Below are 22,058 nucleotides of genomic sequence, written 5' to 3'. Positions count from 1 at the left end.
GCAGGCCAGGTGCGGGGTGAGGGTTGCCCCAAATCCTTCTCTCTCTTCTAACATGGCTCTGGAAAAATACACTCACAGAAACAAACATTTCACTTGATCCAAGGTTGGAAAGCTGAATGGATTGTTTGTGCTGAAAGCACGTCTTTTCCTGTTATTCTACAAAAGGGGGGAAGGTGGCACTTCTCGGAACTCTTGAAATACGGCCCCTTGAGTACTAGATGATGCTTCATTTAGAACCTTGACAAAACAGAGGAGGATAGCATTGAAGAGCTGACTGTCTGCTTCCTAAGTGACTCCTACACACACACATTGACGTAATAAACCATAACAATATATCTTGCTTTATTGAATTCCTTCCAGCTCCAAACCAAAAGCTGAGCCATGCCAAGGAGATGACACGGGTGAGGGACGGCCTGAGGGCTCGAGCTGGGTAGTTTTCACGAGCGCGCCTCCCTAACGTGGCTTCATCAAAAAATCCGATTGCAGCGAAAATTTAATTTGCGGATTCTATATCCCATCTTGATGCTCCATGTCCAGCTCTGAAGCGTCCTGGTTTATTAAATGGCAAGAACACCAACTGAATCTTTTTGGCGGCTGTTTTTTTTCCCCAGAGATGTCAACACCACCCCCACATCTCTCTGTCCTCCCATTCTGGCCCTTTGGGAACTATCAGTCAGTGGTTCTGGGGAAAAATGCTCCCCGGTTGGACCATCTCTCATCCCGCCTCAATGAGGCCAGCAGGAGGGAATATGGTGGTGGTCAGCAGAACCGGGAGAGACCGAGACTTGAACCAGGTCTTGAATTTCCACATTTTGTCTCTTCCCTATGACTGCCCCCACTCCCTGAGAATTTGTCAAAAATGAGAAAATCTGTGGCAAAATCTTCTCTCAACAGGAGGAAAAACACTCCAAGGTTATCCTGACCTCCCTCAACTAGTGGATCCACTCTCTGTGAAGAGGGGGACCCCGAGGGACAGAGACACTTCCTTCAAGAACTTCATAGGACTGGATTCCAGTACAACCTCCTCCTCTAGCTGGAAATTAGGGCCCAGAGATGTTAAGTCACGTCTCCAAGGTAACAGAGCAAGTTGGCAGTGTTGTCAGAATAGGAGGATTCCAAAGGTAGACAAGATCCAGCTAACTTCCAAACATGACGCTGTTTGGGGGCCGACTCAGGGACAAGCTGCTCAGGTAGGAGTCTAAGGATGAGCGAGAATTTGCCTCGAGCTGCACAAGGAGCTCCTGCATGGAGTGTGGTAAAACTTCGGGAGGGCGGGGGATGGGCGGGCCCTGGAGGGAAGCGATGAGGCAGATGTTGGGGTAAGGGGTCAGGCAAGGCTTACCTGCCAAGATCCCCAGAGGGCAGCTAGCGGGAGATGACATGATCTGCTTGTGCTCATGCCTACTCTGGAGTGGTCTCCATTGCCCCCCAACCACTCAAGGTGATCTCTCTCCTCAAGGCACTCTCCCCAAAACAGACTTGGTATTACAACGCATTATATGTGAAGTGGATTTTACCACCAGCCACTGGGGAGACAGAGAACAGGTCGACTCCATACAACACATGGAAAAACTTTGTAAAACACGAACAAACAAACAAACAAAAACCCTTTGAGCATCTCTGTTCTTTCCCCAAAGTTTCCCCTGGGCCAGGTGCCTCAGTTCCTCCCCCTCTCTCTTTTTTCTCCCACCACAGCCTCTAAAAGCCCCTCCGTTACTCTGAATGATCCCATCCCTGCCCTTGGCTTTCAAGGCCTTTGCAGCCATTCAAAAGCTCCAGACATTCTTCTGGGTCCAAACAAATTAGTGGCTGAGAGTTGTTAATGAACACGGTCGATGTCACGATATGACAAGAATATGCATGTGAACAGGGAAACGGCACACGTGTGCACAGACACACACACACACACACACACACACACACACAGGTTTTTAAGCACTGAAAGGCAGATTTTGTCGCAAGCCTGATTGAGTTTCTTTGCTAGCCATTTCCGCCTGACTGAAATAAACACTGTGGATAATATATTGTCCTATTTGCTTCAACCCTTAAGTACTGAGCAACAGAGAAATTCCAAAGAAACCCAGATGTGCTTCACATGGCCTGGGAAGACGCGCTAGCACGTTCAGACTTCCAGCAGACCACATGCTTCCTCGTTCCCTTCCTGCTGGGGTCAGATCCTGCTCTGTCCAAATCACTCAGAAAGGGTCTCCCTCTGCATCACTTCCACCCAGTGATCACAGGGTTCGGGGGAAGGCGGTGGCGGGGGGCACTCCCAACGAATTCAAAGAGTCCAAAATAGAAGGGAAGGGTGTGGCTCCGTGATGTCAGGAACCAGTTCCTAAGCTTCCCTTCTAAGTTCTGGCTTCTGGATTCGGCCTCCTTAGCAGGAGCCGCCACCCAGGAGAGGGGTAGAAAAGACCCAGACCAAAGCTACATAAAAAGATGGAGACCGACACCCTGGCTAAAGAGGCCACAACAGCACCAGGTAAATGATGGGCAAAAAATGTGTTTTGTTTTGACCATGCGAGGTCTCCTTGGCTGTAGTCACACAAGCATTGCCAGCTTTGGAAAACTATAGACCAACTATTTCGAAAGCTAACCAGATGTTGGGCCGATTTCCAACGTACTTCTAGTTCTGATTATGTGTCAGTCGAGATCCAAAATGATGGTTTGCCAGCTCTCTGCATGACGAAAGCCTCCCGCCTCCCTTTATCCTATTACCTTTCAACCTTTCCCATACCTCTCATCTGTGTTCCAGTAACTTCTCAGAAAACAAAACAAAACCCAAAAAGCCCGAGATTCCTCTTGGGTAAACAATGATAAATGGATGGGGCAAGAGGGTGGTGGGTGCAGTGGGGGAACCTTTAAGAATACAAAAGCTGCAGAACTCACCCCCCTCCCTTGGGCCAGGCCTCTGCAGACTTGACAAAGGAGAGAAGGCTGCATTTGCTATTACAGATATGAACCAGAATTCATTATGTGGCCCAATTGAATCACAACGAGTGCCTTCCTCCAACTGGTCAACCCTTTCCACAGTGGGATATTCATTTCGGTGCAGCATCTAATCTATTATGATTTACTGGAAGGCCTGAGCTAACATTTGGTTTTTATTAACATTGCTTTTATGTTAAAATTGTCTTATGATGAAAAATCTATCGGAAAGCGACCATTTCATTAGGGGCCCTGCTTGGAGGGTACAGATCTAGGGAAGAGAGGCTGAAGGTTAAGTGCAGCTAATTGCCTGCTGCCTAACCAAAAAACCAACTGACCAACCACCACCACCAACAAAAGACCCCCACCAAATACAGAACCTGTGCCCACAGGTCAGGATTGGAGCACAAACCATAAAGCAGCTTCTTGCTAGGCAGTCTCCTTTGGGGTCCCCTGGGCAGCTGGGCCCCAGGTGGCAAACCTGAAGCCTCCAGCTTCCTCTCCAAACCTGCTCCACGGCCCATGCTCGCTGGTTCTGGAAATGGCACCACCAGCCACACAGTAGCAGGGTCAGGGATCTGGGCATCACCCAGACTCCTCCTTTGGGTGCCCGCTCCCATCCAAATCAAGCAGGACTCCCCTCCCCCAGCCCTGCTCCTCTCCTGTCTCCTCCATCTTCGAAAATGGCCCCACACAGTTGCCCAAGTGTCCCCTTCACTCTCTTGCCACATCCAATCCATCAGCTCATCCTGGCCTTAGGTCCAAAACATATCATAAATCCTTCCAGTTTTCTCCAGCTCTATGGCCAACATGCTGATTCAACCCACATTATCCCTTGCCGGGACTACTGCAATGGCTTCCTACCGGGCCTCCCACTTTCCCTCTTGCAACTCTCTCCCTCACTCCCTTCATCTACTCTCCAACCAGTAGCCAGACTGCTCCTTCAAAAATGTCCATCTGACCATGTCACTCATTACTTAAAAATACTTCAGGGTTTCCAGGATGCCAGGGAGGCTCAACCAGTTAAGCATCCAACTCTTGATTTCAGCTCAGGTCATGATCTCAGGGTCCAGGGATCGAGCCCCATGTCTGGCTCCACGCTCAGTGGGGAGTCTGAGATTCTCTCTCTCCCTCTGCCCTTCCCCTCTGCTCTCTCTCTCTCAAATAAATAATCTTTTTTTAAAAAAAAAAAAAAGCCTTTAGGGTTTCCCACTGCACTTGGAATAAAATCTAAATTCCTTTTCATGGCCTTCAAGGCCCTCTGAGATCTGGGCCCTACTCAGCTGGTCAGTGCCTCACTTTGCTTGGCCTGCTTTCTGCTCCTCAAACCAGTGAGCTCTTTCCCACCTTATGGCCTTTGCACATGCCTGGAGCACTCCTGCCCCAGATCTTGGCAAAGTGGACTTCTTCTCACCCTTCAAACCTCTGCTCTAATGTTCATTCCTCAGGGCAGCACCCCTGACTGCCCTGGCTAGTCACCCCTACACCCCACCACCACAGGTTTATTCTTTGTCACCACACGACTGGATTTCTTTTCGTTCATTTGTTCACTTGACGGAGGCTCCTCAGACTTGCTCCAGCACCTACAGCAACACCTCGCACACAGGAAGTATACAGCACATACCTACTGAATGATGAGAAAGCCCTTCAGTTTCACCTCCTCAACAATGCCCGCACCTGCCCCTACCTCTCCATCCTGCCCGTCTTCTGGCTGAACTGTCGTGAGCCCTTTCCAAGGAATGCAGAGAGGTCAGGTGGGCTCCTGGCTGCACCGACCTTCAGCATCCCCCACGCAACCCATAGGATGCAGTTCACGGTCACTGCCCACCCACTCCCCACCTGCCGGCTCCAGCCCACCCATCTCTTGGAGCACACCCTGCCCACCATCGCCCGCCGCCCGCCCGCCTGACGATCGGACAGCAATCCCAGTCTCAGTGGGCCTGGGGTTTGTAGCCCCCAGGCTGAGCGCACTGCGTGGCACGCAGCTGGGCCCACATGAATAACTGAGTAACTTCAAGCACAAATTCTTCATGATCGACACAGTCTTTTGGAACCAAAGGCGATTTCAGACAAAGCAGTCACTTTCAAAAGAAGGTAAACACGGAAGCCACGCAGATTGCACAATGCTTTCCTGCCTGAACAACCTTCAGAGCTCCCGCTGTGTCAGAACATAATCGAAGCTCCTCACCGCCATGGGTCCCCGCCATGTGTCCCGGCTCGCCTGTCATGCTGCCTTCACCTCCCACCCCTCTCCCCTTGCTCCCTCCATGGCAGCCACACTCGCCTCCCTGAAAATAATGAGTTTGGTTCACCACTGGGTTCTCAATATTAACCACAGTGCCTGGCATCGAATAAATAAGGCTTCCAAAAATCTCTGTTAGAAGGCTGAGTGAGTAAATAAATGAACAGTACTAGCAGGAAATGGAAGAAGGAATTAAACTCCCTCAATTATACACTTCCACTCTTTTGAGAAGAAACCCCCTTAGATCTCGAGGAGGAAAAGAAGGAGGAGGGGGTGGGGAGACCTCAAGAAAGAAAGGGAGGCTCGCCCTGTAGGACCTCGGGAGGCTTGTCCTCTGGGGCACAGCCCTGGATGAGGGAGCGCTGCCGTGTGCAAGGACTTCCCTCCCCGGCACCCAGGAAAGCCAGCCACTGGAACAACAAAGAATTCACCCACATGCCCCTTTGGCCCTCTGGAGCCTGGCATCTTCACCCTGAAGACAGCACGTTCCCGGCCGAGGCCCCGAGTACAAGCCACCAGAAAGAGCAGTCCAGCGGTGCTGCCATGTGGCTGAGAGATGACCAGTCCGCACACTTTGGCTGAGTGCTGACCGGGTGCCAGGGGCTAAGTTAGGTACTGCGGGGGGCATCGGGAGAGACATGGTCTCTGCCTCTAGAGACCGGGGAGTCCAGAACGGGAGAGAAAAAATGGGGAGAAAAAGAGATATAAAAAGTGCCACAGGAACTCCATGGAAATTAAAAATGTCTGCTCTTCAAAGGACATTGTTAGCGAATGAAAAGACAAGCCACAGACTGGGAGGAAATCTTTGCAATACTCAACTGATAAAGGACTTGTATCCAGACAATATAAAAAAAATTTCAAAACTCAACAAAAAGAAAATGAACCATCCATGAAAAAATGGGCAAAGGATTTGAAACAATACTCAACCAAAGAAGACATGCAGAATGGCAAATGAGGCACACAGAAAGTATCATTAGTCATTAGGAAAATGCAAATTAAAATCACAACAGGACACTACTACATATCTGTTAGAATGGCTAACATTAAAAAGATGGCCATATAAGTACTGGCAAGGACGTGAAGATACCAGAACATTCATAGACTGGTGATGGGATATAAATTATATAGCTACTTTGGAAAAAAATTTGGCAGTTCTTTCTTTTCTTCTTTCTTTCTTTCTTTCTTTCTCTCTCTCTTTTTTAAAATAAAATAGGCTCCACGCCCAATGCGGAACTTGAACTCCTAACCCTGAGATCAACTCCTGAGATCAAGAGTCAGATGCTCTACCAACTGAGCCACCCAGGCGCCCCTGGGAGTTTTTCTTAAAAACAAACAAATTTACAGTAATCAGATGATTCAGCCATCATATTCCTTGGTATTTACCCAAGAAAAAAGGAAATATATGTCCATAAAAGACTTGTACATAAATGTTCCTAGTAGCGTATGCTTAAGAATGGGAAATAAGCCAAATGCCCATTAACAGATGAATGGATAAAGAAAACTGTGGTACATTCACACAGTGGACTGCTATTCAACAGTAAGAAGAAATGAACCACCGATACACAGAACAACATCATGAATCTCAAAATAATTATGCACACTGAAAAAAACCCATGCAAAAAAAAAAAAAGAGTACATATTGCATGTTTTTATTTACATAAAATTCTAGAAAGGGCAAACTAATCTACAGTGACAGGAAGTAGCCCAGTGTTGCTTGGGGAGAGGGGTGAGAGCAGACAGGGAGGAGGGCTGACAAAGGGGCAGGAGGAAATGTTTGGAGTGATGGATACATACTCTGTCTTGATTGTGGTGATGGTTTCATGGGTGTATACAAATGCCAAAACTTATCAAAGTGTACACTTTCAATATGTGCAGTTTACTGTATATCGATTAGATCATGATAAAACTTTTTCAAGCACCATGGCTTTCAGGCAAGATGGATTGGACTTACCCTCCTGATTCAAGCAACTAGAAAACTAGGCAAAATACATCAAACAGTGATTATGACACATTGGACAGGACAATAAGCAGCACGGGGGTGGGGGGTACCCGACGAGAGAAGAAATGAAGGCAGTGGGCCCAGGGACTACTCCAGTTCACTGTCCGGAAAGAGGGTCCAGGTATCGGTAGAGAGAGAGAGAAACCCCCAACAAAGGCCACGGTCTCTCTGAGATGAGAAGGCAGAGTTTGGAGTTCAGATGGGTGGAGTGACTAGAACTGAGAGGACGGAGGACTGGAGAGGAGGGGGCTGTACAGAGAGGTACAGAGGGGTCCTTTGAGGCGTCAGCTATGTCCTGCTCTGTGCATGCATGGGAGGGAAGGGAATGATCTTTGGGAATGAAGCAGGTGGAACAATCCCAGCCTCACACAGGCTGAGAAGAGTTCCTGTTCCCAGCAGCCAGCATGGAAGGACCACCCAAACCATGGCCCATCAGGCATAATCCTCAGAAAGGGACCGCCTCAGTAGTGGGGCCAAGTGCGCCTGAGACTAAAGGCTGTTCTGGACCAGCAGCAACAAAGCTTGAAAGCCTCGAAAGGATCAAACCGATTCCAAGTAACTTAACCATGACCCAGGACAGAGCCCAAAACCCAAACCAGGAGAAAAATCAATAATAGAAACATAACTAGAAATGACACAGATGATACAAAGGACAAGAACATATCAAAGGGAGATTATAAAATATTTTAAACTGAATAAAAATAAAACCACATATATCAAAATGTATTGCATGCACTCAAAAGCAATGCTTAGATTTACAGCATTAAACTCTTATCACAAAAGAAGAAAAGTTTAAAAATCAATGAGTGCTATGGGAAGGGTATGACAGACTGAAAAGGAATAATAGCACAAGGGAATTTTTTTTTAAGATTTTGTTTACTTATTTGAGAGAGAGAGCACAAGCAAGTGAGTGTGGCAGGGGAGGAGGGCGAGGAGAGAGAAACCCAAACAGCCTCCACGCTCAGCACAGAGCCCAACACGGGGTTCAATCTCACGACCCTGAGCTGAAACCAAGAGTTGGACACTTAACCAACTGCACCACCCAGGTACCCCTAGCACAAGGGAATTTTTGGTTGATGGAACTATAATGTATCCTGATTATGGTGGTGCTGACCAAACCCATACCTGTGCTAAAATTCATACAACTACACACAAAAAAGGTTAATTTCACTATACGTTAATTAAAAAAAAATAAACTGATTATCTTTAAAAAAAAAAATCAATGATCTCAGCTTCCATCTTAAGAAACTACAAAAAGAAGACTAAATTAAATCTGAAATAAGCAGCTGAAGGTAAGAAATAAAGAACAGAAATAAAATAAAAAACAACAACAAAAAAACCCAGGAAAATCACTGAAACCAAAAGACAATTCTTTGAGTATCAGTAAAATATTAAATTGTTAAATTTCTAGCCAAACTGATCAGGAAAAAGCAAATGAAGACCTAAACAACTGATACCAAGAATTAGAAAGGGAACATCACTATAGATCCTACACACATTAAAATGATAATAAAATAATATAATGAATAAATTTTTGCCAATAAATTTGACAATTTAGATGTAATGACACATTCCTTGAAAGACACAAGCTATGAAAGCTCACACAAAAAGAAATAGATAAAGCTTCATTAGTCCTATATCTACTGAAGAATCTGAATAGTTAAAAACCCTCCCTCAAAGAAAACTCTAGGCCCAGATGGATTCACTGGTGAATTCTACCAAATAGTTAAGGAAGAAATAATACCAGTTCTATAAAAACTCCTCCATACAATCCAGGAGTAAGAAATACACCTGAATTTATTCCATAAGGCAAGCATAACTCTGAAAGCAAATAAAAAAAGAGAATTATAAGACCCTAAACCAGTATCACTCTTGGACATAAATGCAAAATTCCTTAACAAAATTTTAAGCAAATCAAATTCAGTAATGTATAAAATGTGCCTGCCACATTAGACGGTACCAACCCAAAGTGAATATCACCTGAAGGGATCAGAAAACACTCCCTGGAGCAGGTGACTTCCGATAGGCAAGCAAAATTTTGACAGGTGGTGACACAGAAGTAGAGAAAATGGCAGGAAGAAACACAAATGAATACAAGGAATACTAGCCAGGAACAGGGAGGCATGTTGGCACTGACTGCAGTGGCTGCCAGGCTTCCAAGGAAGCTCATTTCTTTGGGAATAGTCCCAGACACCCGGCTGAGCTCCCTAGGGCCAAGTCTGTGCTATGTGACCCTGACCCCCAGCCATAACTGCGTGTTCCAGAGAGAGACACACCACCACCAAGCTGGAACAGTCAGATCTCGTGCCCAAGAATTTGAAACCTGAACAGAGACAGACTCTTTCAGCCGGGGATCTGCTGGGGCCAAATCATGATCTACCCTGAGGGAAGTCCCCAGAGCTGGTTTGTTCCTGCCCTTGCTTCAGCTTTTCAGCAACTTTTCGGATCCTGGGAGCTGCCCCAGGGGCCTTCCTATAGACTTTCCCTTCTACTTAAGTTAATGAGAAGTAGTTTCTGTTGCTTGTAACCAGAAGAACTTGTACAGAGTTCAATAAGTAGCACAACAGCATCCCCAAGTTTATCTCTATGAAAGAGTTCTATCACTAGATAGAAGTTTAAACCCAGAGCCAAGGGTCTGTGAAGGGAAGTCAGAGGAACCAGATCAAGTTGGCAAGGTGGGTGCCATCTGGATACTCAAAATGACAGGCAGAGAAGGGTGAGGTTTAAGGGATACAAGAAGGCACGAAGGCTTTCTGAACAGGGGAGGGACATGGTCAACAGTCTTATGGAGGATCACCTGGCAGTGCTATGGAGGATGGACCATGAGATGGCCAGATGTTTGACCCCTGGGAGGCTGTGATAATGGCCACTGGAATGCCATGCCCAGATCTCCCTGCTCTCATGCCCCCGGTTCTCATCTCCAGCGTCTAGCTTAGGACTAGGCACCAAGTCGCACTCAGTTCTAAGTTCTGCTGATCAGACAAGCTGAAGAGGGAAAACTGACAAAACCTGATGACTAAATGCTGGGATCAAAGGAGGGAAGGAACTAAAGGTCATGGCAGTTTCAACCTTGGTTGGCAATTTCAAGTGAACCAGAAATGGCAGGAAGTGTGCTGAGGTCAGGGTATACTGAAGGGGGATGAGCAGTGTTTCAAGGTGGTATTGAAACACCTGGGTAGGAGTCTCCAGGATGCAGGATGCATCCAGCAGGAACTCAGATGCAGACAGCACAGAAGTCAGGGGCCAGGGGAGTGGTGGGCAATCCTTGGATGGGAGTCGGTCAGTCTTGTGGAGTTCTGTTGCCACCCAGAAACCAAGGGCTCCTGTGTGCCACGCACTAAGCCAGGCACTGGAGGGGATCACAGAAGCCCTGGGGGTGAACAAGACTGGCGGAAAACGTCGGCAGGATTCAGAGCCCGCTGGGCTCCTTTTAGAAGTCTTAAGCCAGGTCTATGGACTTGCATGTGAGCACCATGACTTAACATGAGAAGAGCCATCACGGTGGATCCTAGCCACAGTGGGAAAAGCCTGGAAAGAGTTTCAGTGCCATTCAATAAGGGGATGATGGCAGAACAAATGATGCACAAGGATTAAAAAGAACAAGGCAGGGGAGCCTGGGCGGCTCAGTTGGTTAAGCATCTAACTCTTGATTTCGGCTCAGGTTATGATCTCAGGGTCGTGAGATCAAGCCCCGCATTGGGCTCTGTGCTCAGTGTGGCATCTGCTTGAGATTCTCTCTCTCCCTCTACCCCCACTTCCCCGCTTGCTCTCTCTCTCTCTCAAAATAAATAAAATCTTAAAAAACCAAAAAGAACAAGGCAGTTCTCTAGGGATGTGAAACAATGTGCGGATACATGATGATGTGAGAAAAACAGGATAGGAACAGACAATTGGGATACCTCTATTCATGTTTAAGTGGGGGACAGTCGTAGAAATAAAACCATATATACTCACACTTGGGTTTGCATGGATATCTTTAATTTTTTTTTTTAAAGATTGATTTATTTATTTTAGAGAGAGAGGGTCCAAGAGCAGGGCGGGGGGCTGGGGGGTAGAAGGAGAGAGGGAGAATCCCAAGCAGACCTGAGCCCAGACCTGAGGTGGGGCTCGATCTCACGACCCTGAGATCATGACCTGAGCTGAAACCAAGAGTTGGACACTTAGCCGACTGAGCCACCCAGGCGCCCCTGCATGGATAGCTTTAAAAAGACACAAGAAACTGCTAAGATGAACCACCTCAAAGAAGAGAGTGGAGGACAGGGATGAGAGGTGAGGCTTTTTTCCCCATATATTCTTTTGTCACTGGTCCACTTATTCATCAGGATTAATGATTTAAGAATAAATACCTATTATGTTGAGTGCTTTTTAAATGTCTCTAGACATAGGCTGTCTAGTAAAACCCACCTCTACCTACCTCTCAATTAGCTTATGAAGAACCTACGAAAACATCACCTGCTGCAAAGTCTCATCTATGCCAAGGCCAGCTCGGGGCAGTGGCCAGGAAGAATGTTCTCGATTTCTTCTGTGAAGAGCTTCTGACGTGGGGGTTTCAGAACCTGCCAGTGTCAAGCCAGGTGGGGGGCACATACCAGCAGCGGTCCCCAGTGAGGAAGTGAGTGAATGAATCCTAACCAGGTCTGTCAGCTCCACAGGACTCCGATCCTGACCACTCCGCCTCCACGGGGGAAGCCAGAGAACCACACCTTTCTTCAGAAAGGAAACCTATGCTTCCACCCAATCTGCCCAGAGTCTATTTTAGCCCTCAACCCAGAGCAAGAACATCAGCTATTATAAATAGCAAAACCAAGATTACAATTTGACTGATTTCAGTTCTGATGTTAGGAAGAGAGGTCGGATACTAAGCCAGTCGTAAAAGCCAGGGGTCGAAAGAAAAACCACAGTGTGAATACAGTCATACTGCGTTAGACAGTCACTTGCACCTTCCCTCGCATCCCACCCCACCCATACTGCCCTAGTAACCAATTCCTGTGGCTTTGGTATGTACAAAAGCACCTGAGAAATTCTAACAAGGCCGAAGAGAAGTTTGTAGGAGTTTGCCAAAACCAGGAAGGACATTCCTCAAGGAAAGCAGCTTTCTTTTTTGGTGCCACGAGGCAGAGAGGGATGTCACGAAGGCAAGCGAGGCGGGGAGGTTTACCTTTGTTATGAGACATGGCGTAGAGGAGGCAGAGCACAAACAGTGCATGGTAGTCGTCATCTGGGCTGTCCAGGGCGTGGTACACCATATCGAGGAAGGGTCTGGAAAAGAGGAGGGGCGCACATGAGCCTCTTGGCACACACGGTGGACAGCTCTCCTCGCCCGCCTACACACGAAGTGCTGGCCGCCTTTACCTTGTACAGCTCCGCCCAGCGTGCGGCGAGTCCAACGAGGGCCCCGTCCAGCACCAGGCATGGAGGACGGGCTCTGCCCGTGGGAAGCTAGCTCCAGGGGAAACTGAGGAACGGACCACTTCATCACTCAACAACTGTGGCCCGGCTGTTCCAGACACTGGGGGTAAATGATGCCAAGTCCCTGCTCTTGGGGCACTCCCATGCCAGAGAACAGATGGACCACATCATCACGTCAAAGAGTGACAAGAGGATGAAGAGAACGGGGCAGTGTAGGAGGCTGACGATAGCAGACAAGGCACCAACAAGTCCAACAATTTCAGAACATGGGCCCCGGAGCCAGACTGCCTGGGTTCCAGTTCAGATTCTGCCTCTTCTGAGCTGCAAACCCTTGGGTTAGCTACCTAAAACCTCTCCATTTCCCCATTGGGAAGGGCTCCCAGGGGGGGCTCAACATGAAACGATGAAGGATAGGCATTTAGCACCAGGCCAGGTGCACATTGCGAAGGGTGCTTGCGTGTGGGAGCTGTGGCCAGATTTCTATTTCGAGCATTCCAGGGGCACTTCTCCCGGAGCCCACTCTGGCAGGTCCTGCAATTTTTTGGACTGATTTTCCTGACAGGTAAGAATCGATGTGAGGGTTCACCTCTGATGCTTTGTGGGAGAGGTCTAGAGAGTGGCTGCAAATATCACAAACCACACACCCCAAATGCTGCCCTTCCAGGTAAAGGGCCTGGCCTGGAAAGACTCTTCATCACAAGGATAATAGAATATGCACGGGTCCGGCCCGTCAGCAGGAGGCTCTGAGCCTGTGACCACCTGCGGCTGCCTCTGTGGAGGCCAGGCTGAGGCCAAGAAAGCAGAGCACCTCGAGGAGTGACTGAGGGCACACGTGACCCCTAGAAGGACGCACAGCCACTGTCAACATCACCGTCTAGGGGGAGTGAAGAGGTGTGGCAGAGAAACGGGGAAACTGTTCACTGCATCACTTTTTATACTTTAAAAAAAATTGAAATCCGTGAATGTACCAGTGATTCAAAATATTAAACTGAAAAATGCAAAAGAGAAAGTAGTGCAAACGTTCTTGTCGTAACATTTCAAATAAACACATGATGCTGGGAAATTAAAAGAAGAGCCCTTCCTTAAAGGGGACATTTACATCCGGGCTGTTTCTCCAGGGCCCCAGATGGGGCACCTTTCAGATGCGTGAATCGTTTTGCCAGGTGTGGATCTGGGTTTCTGTAAGTGCCTGGCAGTAACACTTTCTTTCTTTCTTTTTTAAATTTTTTATTTATTTATTTGACAGAGAGACACAGCTAGAGAGGGAACACAAGCAGGGGGAGTGGGAGAGGGAGAAGCAGGATTCCCACTGAGCAGAGAGCCCGATGTGGGGCTCGATCCCAGGACCCTGGGATCATGACCTGAGCCGAAGGCAGACGCTTAACAGCTGAGCCACCCAGGCACCCCAGTAACACTTTCAACTTAAGAGTGGGATGAAGAAGAAAATGTTTTCTTGCAAACCAGCTGCCTGGAATGTTGATTGTTTTCATTCTAGAGCAATGCAAATAACCAACTGCCCAGGAGCAGAGGGAGGGCTGAGTGGACATAGCATCTTCTAGGAGATGAAATAGCGTGAAACCATTAGCATTTTGTTTACTGAGTGTACAGTAAAGCGAAAAAGATGCCTGGGGTTTGGTATCAGACAGAAAAAAAAAAAGACAAATGATGGGCACAGTATGGTGTAAGTATTGGGGGCAAGCAGGATACAACTCCCACTGAGAAAGGACTAGCAGGAAATAACCAGAATGTGAGTGACAGCTGACTTTGACGCTGGCGTCATGGAGACCTTTCTCCCTTTTTTATGCTTTTTTTCAAAATGTTTTTACATTTTCTGCATGTGTGTTACTTTTATACTTTTTTTTTAAGGAAAGAATGCTTTAGACATTTTTCAGTTTCGTAGGCCTACATTTAACCCTGAATGCAGACAGAGCCCACGATACACAAGGAATAGGAGAACAGTTCCACTTTGTACTATGCTGTTTCTTCAGACAAGTGGACCAATGTCAAGATCCGATTCATGTCAAGGAGAACACACTACCCCCTCCTTCCTCCAGAGTGCCCTCCTCCCTGCTCCGGGCCTGGAACGGGGAGGAGAGAAGTCCTCGGCAGTGTTCCAGACAACCAACAATTCAATACCTTCACAAAGGAGAAGGCAACTTTCCACCTGGGCCAGTCTCTCCTTAGCATTTGGTCTCAGAGCCAAGGACAACCCTGGCCCAAGGGTCCCGGGGCCACAAGCTTATATGTGAGCCCAACTCAAGGCACAAGGATCAGCTTCCATTATAAGCCACACGGTAGAAGATGCCAGTTAAAGTCATCGAAAGTTAAGAAACAATTTCAATCAACTCTAAGAAAAACCCTCTCTTCACTAAAAGATCAGGAAAAAAAAGAAGTCTCAACCCAACATTCAAACATAACATTTCGTCTTTTCACGTTTTAAAAAATATATATATATATTTTTCTCCCTTTAACAAAGCTATAGTATTACCATACTATGTAAAATATGTGCTCTGTTTCCATTTATTAGATCCTAAGAAACCCAACACATCCTGACAGTATTCACTTAAAAGCAGCAGCTCCTATTCTATTAAGCAGATGCACCCCCGTTTGCTGATACACCCCCTACCACTAGTCATTTGTGGTTTTTCCAATTATTCATATCCTCACTAATGCTGTGCCAAGCAATGAAAGGTTGTTTTCCCCTCCCTTTCTGAGTTTAGAATGATTTCCTGAATTTTCAGAGCTTCAGGAGTTATGTTTTTTGCTGCCAAGCAAAATCAAAACGGTCTCTGTAAGTTCCAACAACTGATAGCCGACACCACACTCCAGTGTTTTTTAATTTAAACCCAACTAAAAATGGCTCCCTTGTGCATCTGATAGAAATGAGTCCTGACTGTTAGATAACTGAAACATTTGCCAAGCAGAGAGAGGTGGAGGAAAAAACGGGTGTGCTTCAACTGTTCAAGCTGGACTAATAAGTAGGATGGGGTGTGTGTGTATTTCAGCCACTCCACCCTGAGGGTTCAGGAAGTGAATGCTTTGTAGGCTGACAGCGAACCCTGCTGCTGTGCATGGGATTAGGTTATGGCAGGGGTCTCTGCAGCGGGGCCCCCCAGGAAGGAAAATAATTCTGAAATGAAAAAGTCCTCCTGACAGTTCACTGCACACTTTGGAAGCAGCCTTCCACCCAATCGCATTCTGGAAGGGCTGGTGCTGCAGCAAGTTTCCAGGAAATGCGGCATCTCAAAGGTTTAAGAGGATGTAGCTTCAGCAGGCCATCAGTGAAGTGAACACTTAGGCAAAAAGCTGCAGGCCATCAGCGTGAAATCATGCTGGCTGAGTCGGGAGGGCAGGCCCTATGCACGGCGGGGTAGCATGGCAGTGAATGAATGAGACAGGGAGATCCAAATGCGGCCCCCAAGAGGGTCCTTCCTGGGAGCAACAGAGCACTGCCAGGGGCAGCCAGTACAAGGCTGTGAGGCGACCCACACCCTTTAGGGCAGGGCCCACCACCAAAGGGCTTGGGGGAGGTGGTGCCATGTCTCAGTCTTCTTCTTTCTAAGGGGTGAGCACTCCAGAGTTGAGTGTCAGCTTTGTCCTTGTGGCCTCTCGAGAGGGGCTGGAGAAGCAAGGAAAGGCAGGAAGCAGGACAACTTTGCTGAGAAGCCGAAGAGGCAATCTGGGTGTTGGGAAGAGGCCCCAGGTTACCTGTGCTGGGCATCCCAGCCAAGGCACGCCCCCTCTCCCCCACCGCTCAGCCCATCTCCTCATCCCAGCGACGGAACAGCACCCCCCACCCTGACTGGTGGGCTGGCCTGTGGGCTCCCCTCCCCCCAACCAGCACCAGGAGGACTGGGCCCACTGGTGGCACCTGCTCCACAGTGCACTCTCCAAGCCCGTGGCGGCGGCGCTCTTCTCCTCGTCCGTGGTGTTCTGTTCCTGCACAGACGTGCTGGCCGCCAGCTCCGGGAGCTTGCCGCGCTCCATGATCACCATCTCTATCTCTAGAAGCAAATACAGAGACGGGGATGAGCTCGGACGGCTTCACAGCCCCGGATTTACAGACACAGTCATCCTAGAGACAGAGCCCAAGTAGACCGCTCCTCACGCGTCCAGCAAGCGCTCGCCAGCAGCGACAGGAGCATCAGCAACAAGCTGGGGAGAAATAAGACAGAGGCCACAACCTCTCTTTCCTGTCATCTTGGCAATGCCAAGAAATGTGGCCCTGATTTTAATAAAAAAGTGCAAATTGCAGTAATTTATTTCAAGATGTTTTTTTAAGGCACTTATTTTACTTTATTGATACCACACTTCCTTCCCAAAGGAGTTGAGGCAGCAGAGGGAAGAAAAATGATATGTGGTTAATAAAACATAACCAAATTCACTGAGAAGATTCTGAAACTGTTTACACTCTAGGAAAGGCTTTGACATGCCTGAAGCCTTTTGTTTTCCTTTTCCACTGATGACTTCCAGAAGGCAGAGGGAGGTTAGGAACCTCGCTGTATTTTTCCCAATTAAGTAAGGGCCACTTGTAGGAACCGACGTAAGCATGGGGTATGTTTTTAGTTTTCAAAGAAGGCATAAACCAACAGAGACGAAAGAGAGATGGTTAGCTACTGGCCGTAAGGGGTCTCCATCACAGAGTTCTTTGATGTGTAGGTGTGGACCTTCAAATAGTTAGTTCTTGGAACCCAGAGTTCAGGTCATCTCCCCCATCTTCAGGAGACAGATGTGGGGGAAAGGATGCTGATGTGTGAGGCTGCACTTGTATCTGGAGGGACAGGAGGACTCAGGGATTCCGACGGCCCCCCGCCATCCATGATCTTCCCCTGGACTCGCGCAGAGGCCTCCCAGCTGGCTCTGCCCTTCTTTACCCCCTGGTTTGTTCTCCACACAGACCCAAGTGACTTTAAGTGGAAATTAGCTCTCGTCGCCCTTCTGTTCAGAATTCTCCTCTGCCTTCCCATCACATGGGGATGAAATCCACATGCCGTCCACAGTGTCGAGGCAGTCTGTTGTGTAGCCCGGCTCCTCTCCACCTCTGACCTCACTCCCTGGCCTTCTCCCCAACACCCCTCTCCACCCGTGCTGAGCTTCTTCCGTGCTCTTTAATGGGCCCAAGCTTATTTCTGCCCCAGGATCTTTACACGGCTGCTTCCTCTGCCTGGAATGTTTTCACCCCGGGTCTCCCCTACCCTGGCCTGACTCAATGACGTCCTTCAAGGCCCAGCTCAGATGCTACCGCCTCAGAGGTATCTTCTCAGCTCCCCCTGCACCGGTTTTTACCTCCTTAAATTATTATCAAAAATCCGTATTTTGTTCCTAGTGCCCTAGTTTTTCCCTACAGTTCATGTTCTGTTCCAGGATCCCATCTCAGGGACCACATTACACCTAGCCGTCATGTCCTGTGAGGCTCCCCTTCACTGTGCCGGCTTTTGACTTCTGGTGACCTGACGGTTTAAGGAGCGAGAACTGGTCAGGTATTTTGCAGAATGTCCCTCAATCTGAGTCTGTCTGATGTTTTCAGATCATTAGACTGGGGTAGAGGTTTCTGGAAGGAAGCCCACACGGAGGAAGTGCCCTTCGCCGCCGGCCGTAGCGAGGGTGCAGGCCACCAACACGGCCCAACCACCACCGACGTCAAGTCTGCGCCACTTGGCCAAGCGAACGCTGGTCAGACTTCTCCACCAGAAAGTTACTTTCCCTCTTCCCCTCACTGCAAGCTCTGTGGGAGTAAGTCATTAAGCGCAGCCCACATTTAAGGAGCAGGGAGTTATGCTCTATCTCCTGGAGGGAGTAGCTACATACATTATTCGGAATTCTCCTAGATGAATCTGTCCCTTCCCCCTCTTATCTCGGTTTTACTTTATAGCATTCACAACTGCCTAGATTTCCTATTTTTTATTTACGGTTGCTGCCTGCCTTCCCCCACTAGAATGGGGGTTTCATAAGAGGAGCCCCCTTCCCTGTCTTGCTCTCCACTGGAACTCTAGTGTCGAGCCCAGCGCCCGGTATGCGGCGAGTGCTTACTAATGGGATGGGCAGACGGATGGCTGGGCGAGCCCAGAGTGGGAGGCTTTGGCGGCACACAGAGCCGACAGTGATGCACGGCCCCTATGACATGGAGCGGGTGGCCCAGGGCCCCACCCAGTCTGCCCTGAGCGTGCCCAGCATTCTCACGGGCGGCAGCGCGTGCCCATCACCCTCTGGAACTCCACTAGGCACGGCTGCGCCTGCGACTGTCCTCTAGCGTGGAGGAGTGCACCACCCAACCATCCACACGGGCCCGGACCACCAGCCCCTTCCTCCCAGGGTGGACTGGAGCCCCCCACGGGGCCATCACACAGGTGGGAGCTGACCTATGATTTTCAAGTGCAATGTGGACAAATGTTCTGTTTGCAGAGTTCTGTGTTTATCTTAATATGCGTTAGAAGATTCTAACTGCACAGAAAACCTGTTCTTCTGTGGATATCACTGCTTAGGAGAAGGCGAGATTTAAGGGAAAAAAACCGAGTGAGTCAATTCACAGGGAGCTACTGAGTAAACAGCAGTCCAAGCAGCATGGCCGTGGCAGAGAGCAGGTGGGAGTGCAGACTGCTGAGAACCACTGTTCCTTCCTGCGCCTACACCTTCACCCCCACCAACCTCCTCCAGCTGCCTCCTGATGAGCCTGACCTCTCTGTGGTGGGGGCAGTCTGTCCCCACCGGGGAGAGGAGATGATTCACGGGGCAGTACTTCTCTTATTTTTAATTATCCTCATCTTTAAACAATCTGTTTTGTTTTGTGATGTATCTAACCTTGGCACAGCAATACAAATATGTGTAATTTACAATAAATGTATCTATATTGGCGAGCTGCACGCTTAAATGACATTTATTTGATTGTTAGTGTTTACCAACAGAGCATGCCACTGAAAACATCTGAAGACTACCCAGCAGGACTGTGATGCCAGCCTCTGGCTTCCACCCTGGGACTTCTGACACACCTCCTGCCCTGCTGCGAGCTCCCCTCCCTCCCAGCCCGGCTGACAAGGCAGGAACTCAGCTTCAAGGACTCCCCAAGGTTACAGGGCCAAGCCCTAGCACTTCAGCCTAGAGAATACGCCTGCTGTGACGTGGTTATTCCTTTTTAATTTTTTAATCTCCCTGGACACTCAGAATTCTGGAGCACACAGCCGTTAAAGATAATCCAGTCTAGTGCTCACCAAATTTAGTTAAGGAGTGGCATATTAATTCTGAATGACAATTTCCCACGACACACCACCACAGACAGGAGCAGAGTTGCTCTGGGTAAAGGGTGGGTGGGTTCCCAAATGTCCCTGGCTGCGGGTTTCCTCCTGCACTCCACAGAGGCCCCTAAAGCTCCTTTCTAGAATTCTGGAGCTTCACACAGAACTGCTAAAAACCACTGGTTCAGTCCTAGATACTGTATATGAGGAAACAGAAACCCAGAAGCATAGTGACAATTAATATGACGAGAAAAGTAGCAGCAAAAGCCAGGACTGCTGCCCGCCCCACTCCCGGGTCCTCTCCTTGTGCAGGACCAGGCCCACGAGGGTCCCTCCACGCACAGTGAGGTTCCTCAACCTCGGTTCTGTCACCCTGGTTCCCACCCTCCCTATCCTCATCCAGCCAGCACAGTTACGGGGATTAATTCTCTAGATGAACATACAACAGTCCTTCCAGTGCTAATGCAGGTTGCCCCTGGCCCCTTCTTTTTAACAATTTTATCCAAACAACTCTTAAAAGTAGTGATTCTTACCTAGCGTCTGTCAACTCCCTGAAACTTTATGCAAAATGCCACGTGGGCATGGGGGGGTTTAGTAAGTTTTTTGGGGAGAGAGTCTGTCCAGATTCTCACCATTCTAAAACGGATTCCACAATCATCTTTAAAAGAGGGTGCCAAAGAGATTTGACCTTTTTTTTCCTGGTGAGATTCAAGGTCAAAGTGAATGTCCTCTTTATGCCAGACCAGAATGTCCGGCACGGTTCTGCAGAGCCTTCTGGGCCCTCACTCCCACACCTCCCTGCAGATACATGCCTGTCTTGGTGCAGCCTTGCTCCCCGCCCAGGGTACACGCACCAGGCTGCTGCCACCAAGGAAAGCAGATCAGTGGGCTTGCGTGCATGGATTTCCACGGACGGTCACTGAGGCCAGGACTCAGGCTCTGATGATGAATTCCCAGGGGGCTCCGTCTGAACCTGCTATAACATACACATGAGCCCCCATCCCATCTGGGTTTCTATTTTGGAATTTGAAGGGACTGCGGCAACAACCCAGCTCAGTTTTGCTCCAACTTCAGTCATTTGCCTGCCTCTAGGACGTTTGCCATGTCTCTGTGTTGCCTGTACTATTTGTTATTTACCTCATCATTTTATCTGAGCTCACTTTTTTCTTTTGATTTAAATACATTTTATTTTTTTTAAGATTTTATTTATTTATTTGACAGAGAGAGACACAGCGAGAGAGGGAACAGAAGCAGGGGGAGTGGGAGAGGGAGAAGCAGGCTTCCCGCGGAGCAGGGAGTCCGATGCGGGGCTCGATCCCAGGACCCTGGGATCACGACCTGAGCCGAAGGCAGACACTTAATGACTGAGCCACCCAGGCATCCCTAAATACATTTTACAAGGAAACTTTAGGGGAGCCCGGCTGGCTCAGTCAGTGGAGGGTGCGACTCGTGATCTTGGGGTTGTAGGTTCTAGCCCCACACTGAGTGTAGAGATTACTTAAAAGAATAAAATCTTAAAAAAAAAAAAAAAAGGAAACTTTAAATCACTATTATACCCTTCAATTGAGCAATCCCACTTGTAGGGATTTATTTGGAAGATACATCCCTTAACAATATAAAAATGCACACACTCAAGGGTATTCACTGAAGTATTACTTGTAATTGCAAAATACTGGAAACTACCTAACTGTCCAAGCATAAAGATCGGTTGAATAAACTTTGGTACACACACACACACACAGACACACACACCATGCAGCTGTAAAAGAGAATGAGGAAGACCATGGTGAACTGATAGGGAGTGATTTCCAGAGAAGCTGCTAAGCGAAGAGAAGAGAGAGCGCATACAGTGTGCTACCCTCTGTGTAAGAGAGAAGGGAGAATAAGAAAACATTTCTAGATTGGCATTTTCTTACAAAAACAAGCGTGGGAAGGAGATTCCAGAAAGCAGTCAAGTTGATTATCTACCAGAGGAAGGGGAATGGGACGGAGTATGGAAGAAGGGACACTTCCTGAACATACCCTTTTGCATGGTTTTAAGTTTGTTAATAATCCATATATTAAAAAAAAAAAGAAAGAAATTAAGTCTGTAAAAATGGGAAGGAAGAACCCTAACTGGACCAAAAAAAAAAAAAAGGACCAACTTTTTTTCTTTTCAAATGAACACCATACCTACCCTGATGGGGAATAAAGAACAAAGAAAGGGCAGACTAATCCAAGTAGCTATAAACAGCATACTTGACTCTGT

The 22,058-nt window shown here is 48.1% G+C and overlaps 1 protein-coding gene across 8 annotated transcripts in view; it reads right to left on the bottom strand.

Moving 5' to 3' along the window:
* CLEC16A (C-type lectin domain containing 16A) overlaps window positions 1-22,058 on the bottom strand; it is a 202,541-nt gene that overhangs the window by 122,269 nt on the left and 58,214 nt on the right. For all 8 annotated transcript variants that reach the window (XM_032392262.1, XM_032392260.1, XM_032392264.1 and 5 more), the window contains 2 exons: window positions 16,453-16,585; window positions 12,331-12,431 (listed from right to left, as the gene is read on the bottom strand). In XM_032392262.1, coding sequence (XP_032248153.1) covers window positions 12,331-12,431; window positions 16,453-16,585 — 234 coding nt within the window. The remainder of the gene's footprint in view (window positions 1-12,330; window positions 12,432-16,452; window positions 16,586-22,058) is intronic.

Source organism: Phoca vitulina, unplaced genomic scaffold (genome assembly GCF_004348235.1).
Source record: "Phoca vitulina isolate PV1807 unplaced genomic scaffold, GSC_HSeal_1.0 scaffold66, whole genome shotgun sequence".
Lineage (NCBI taxonomy): Eukaryota > Metazoa > Chordata > Mammalia > Carnivora > Phocidae > Phoca > Phoca vitulina.
This window is presented reverse-complemented; position numbering and strand designations above follow the sequence as displayed.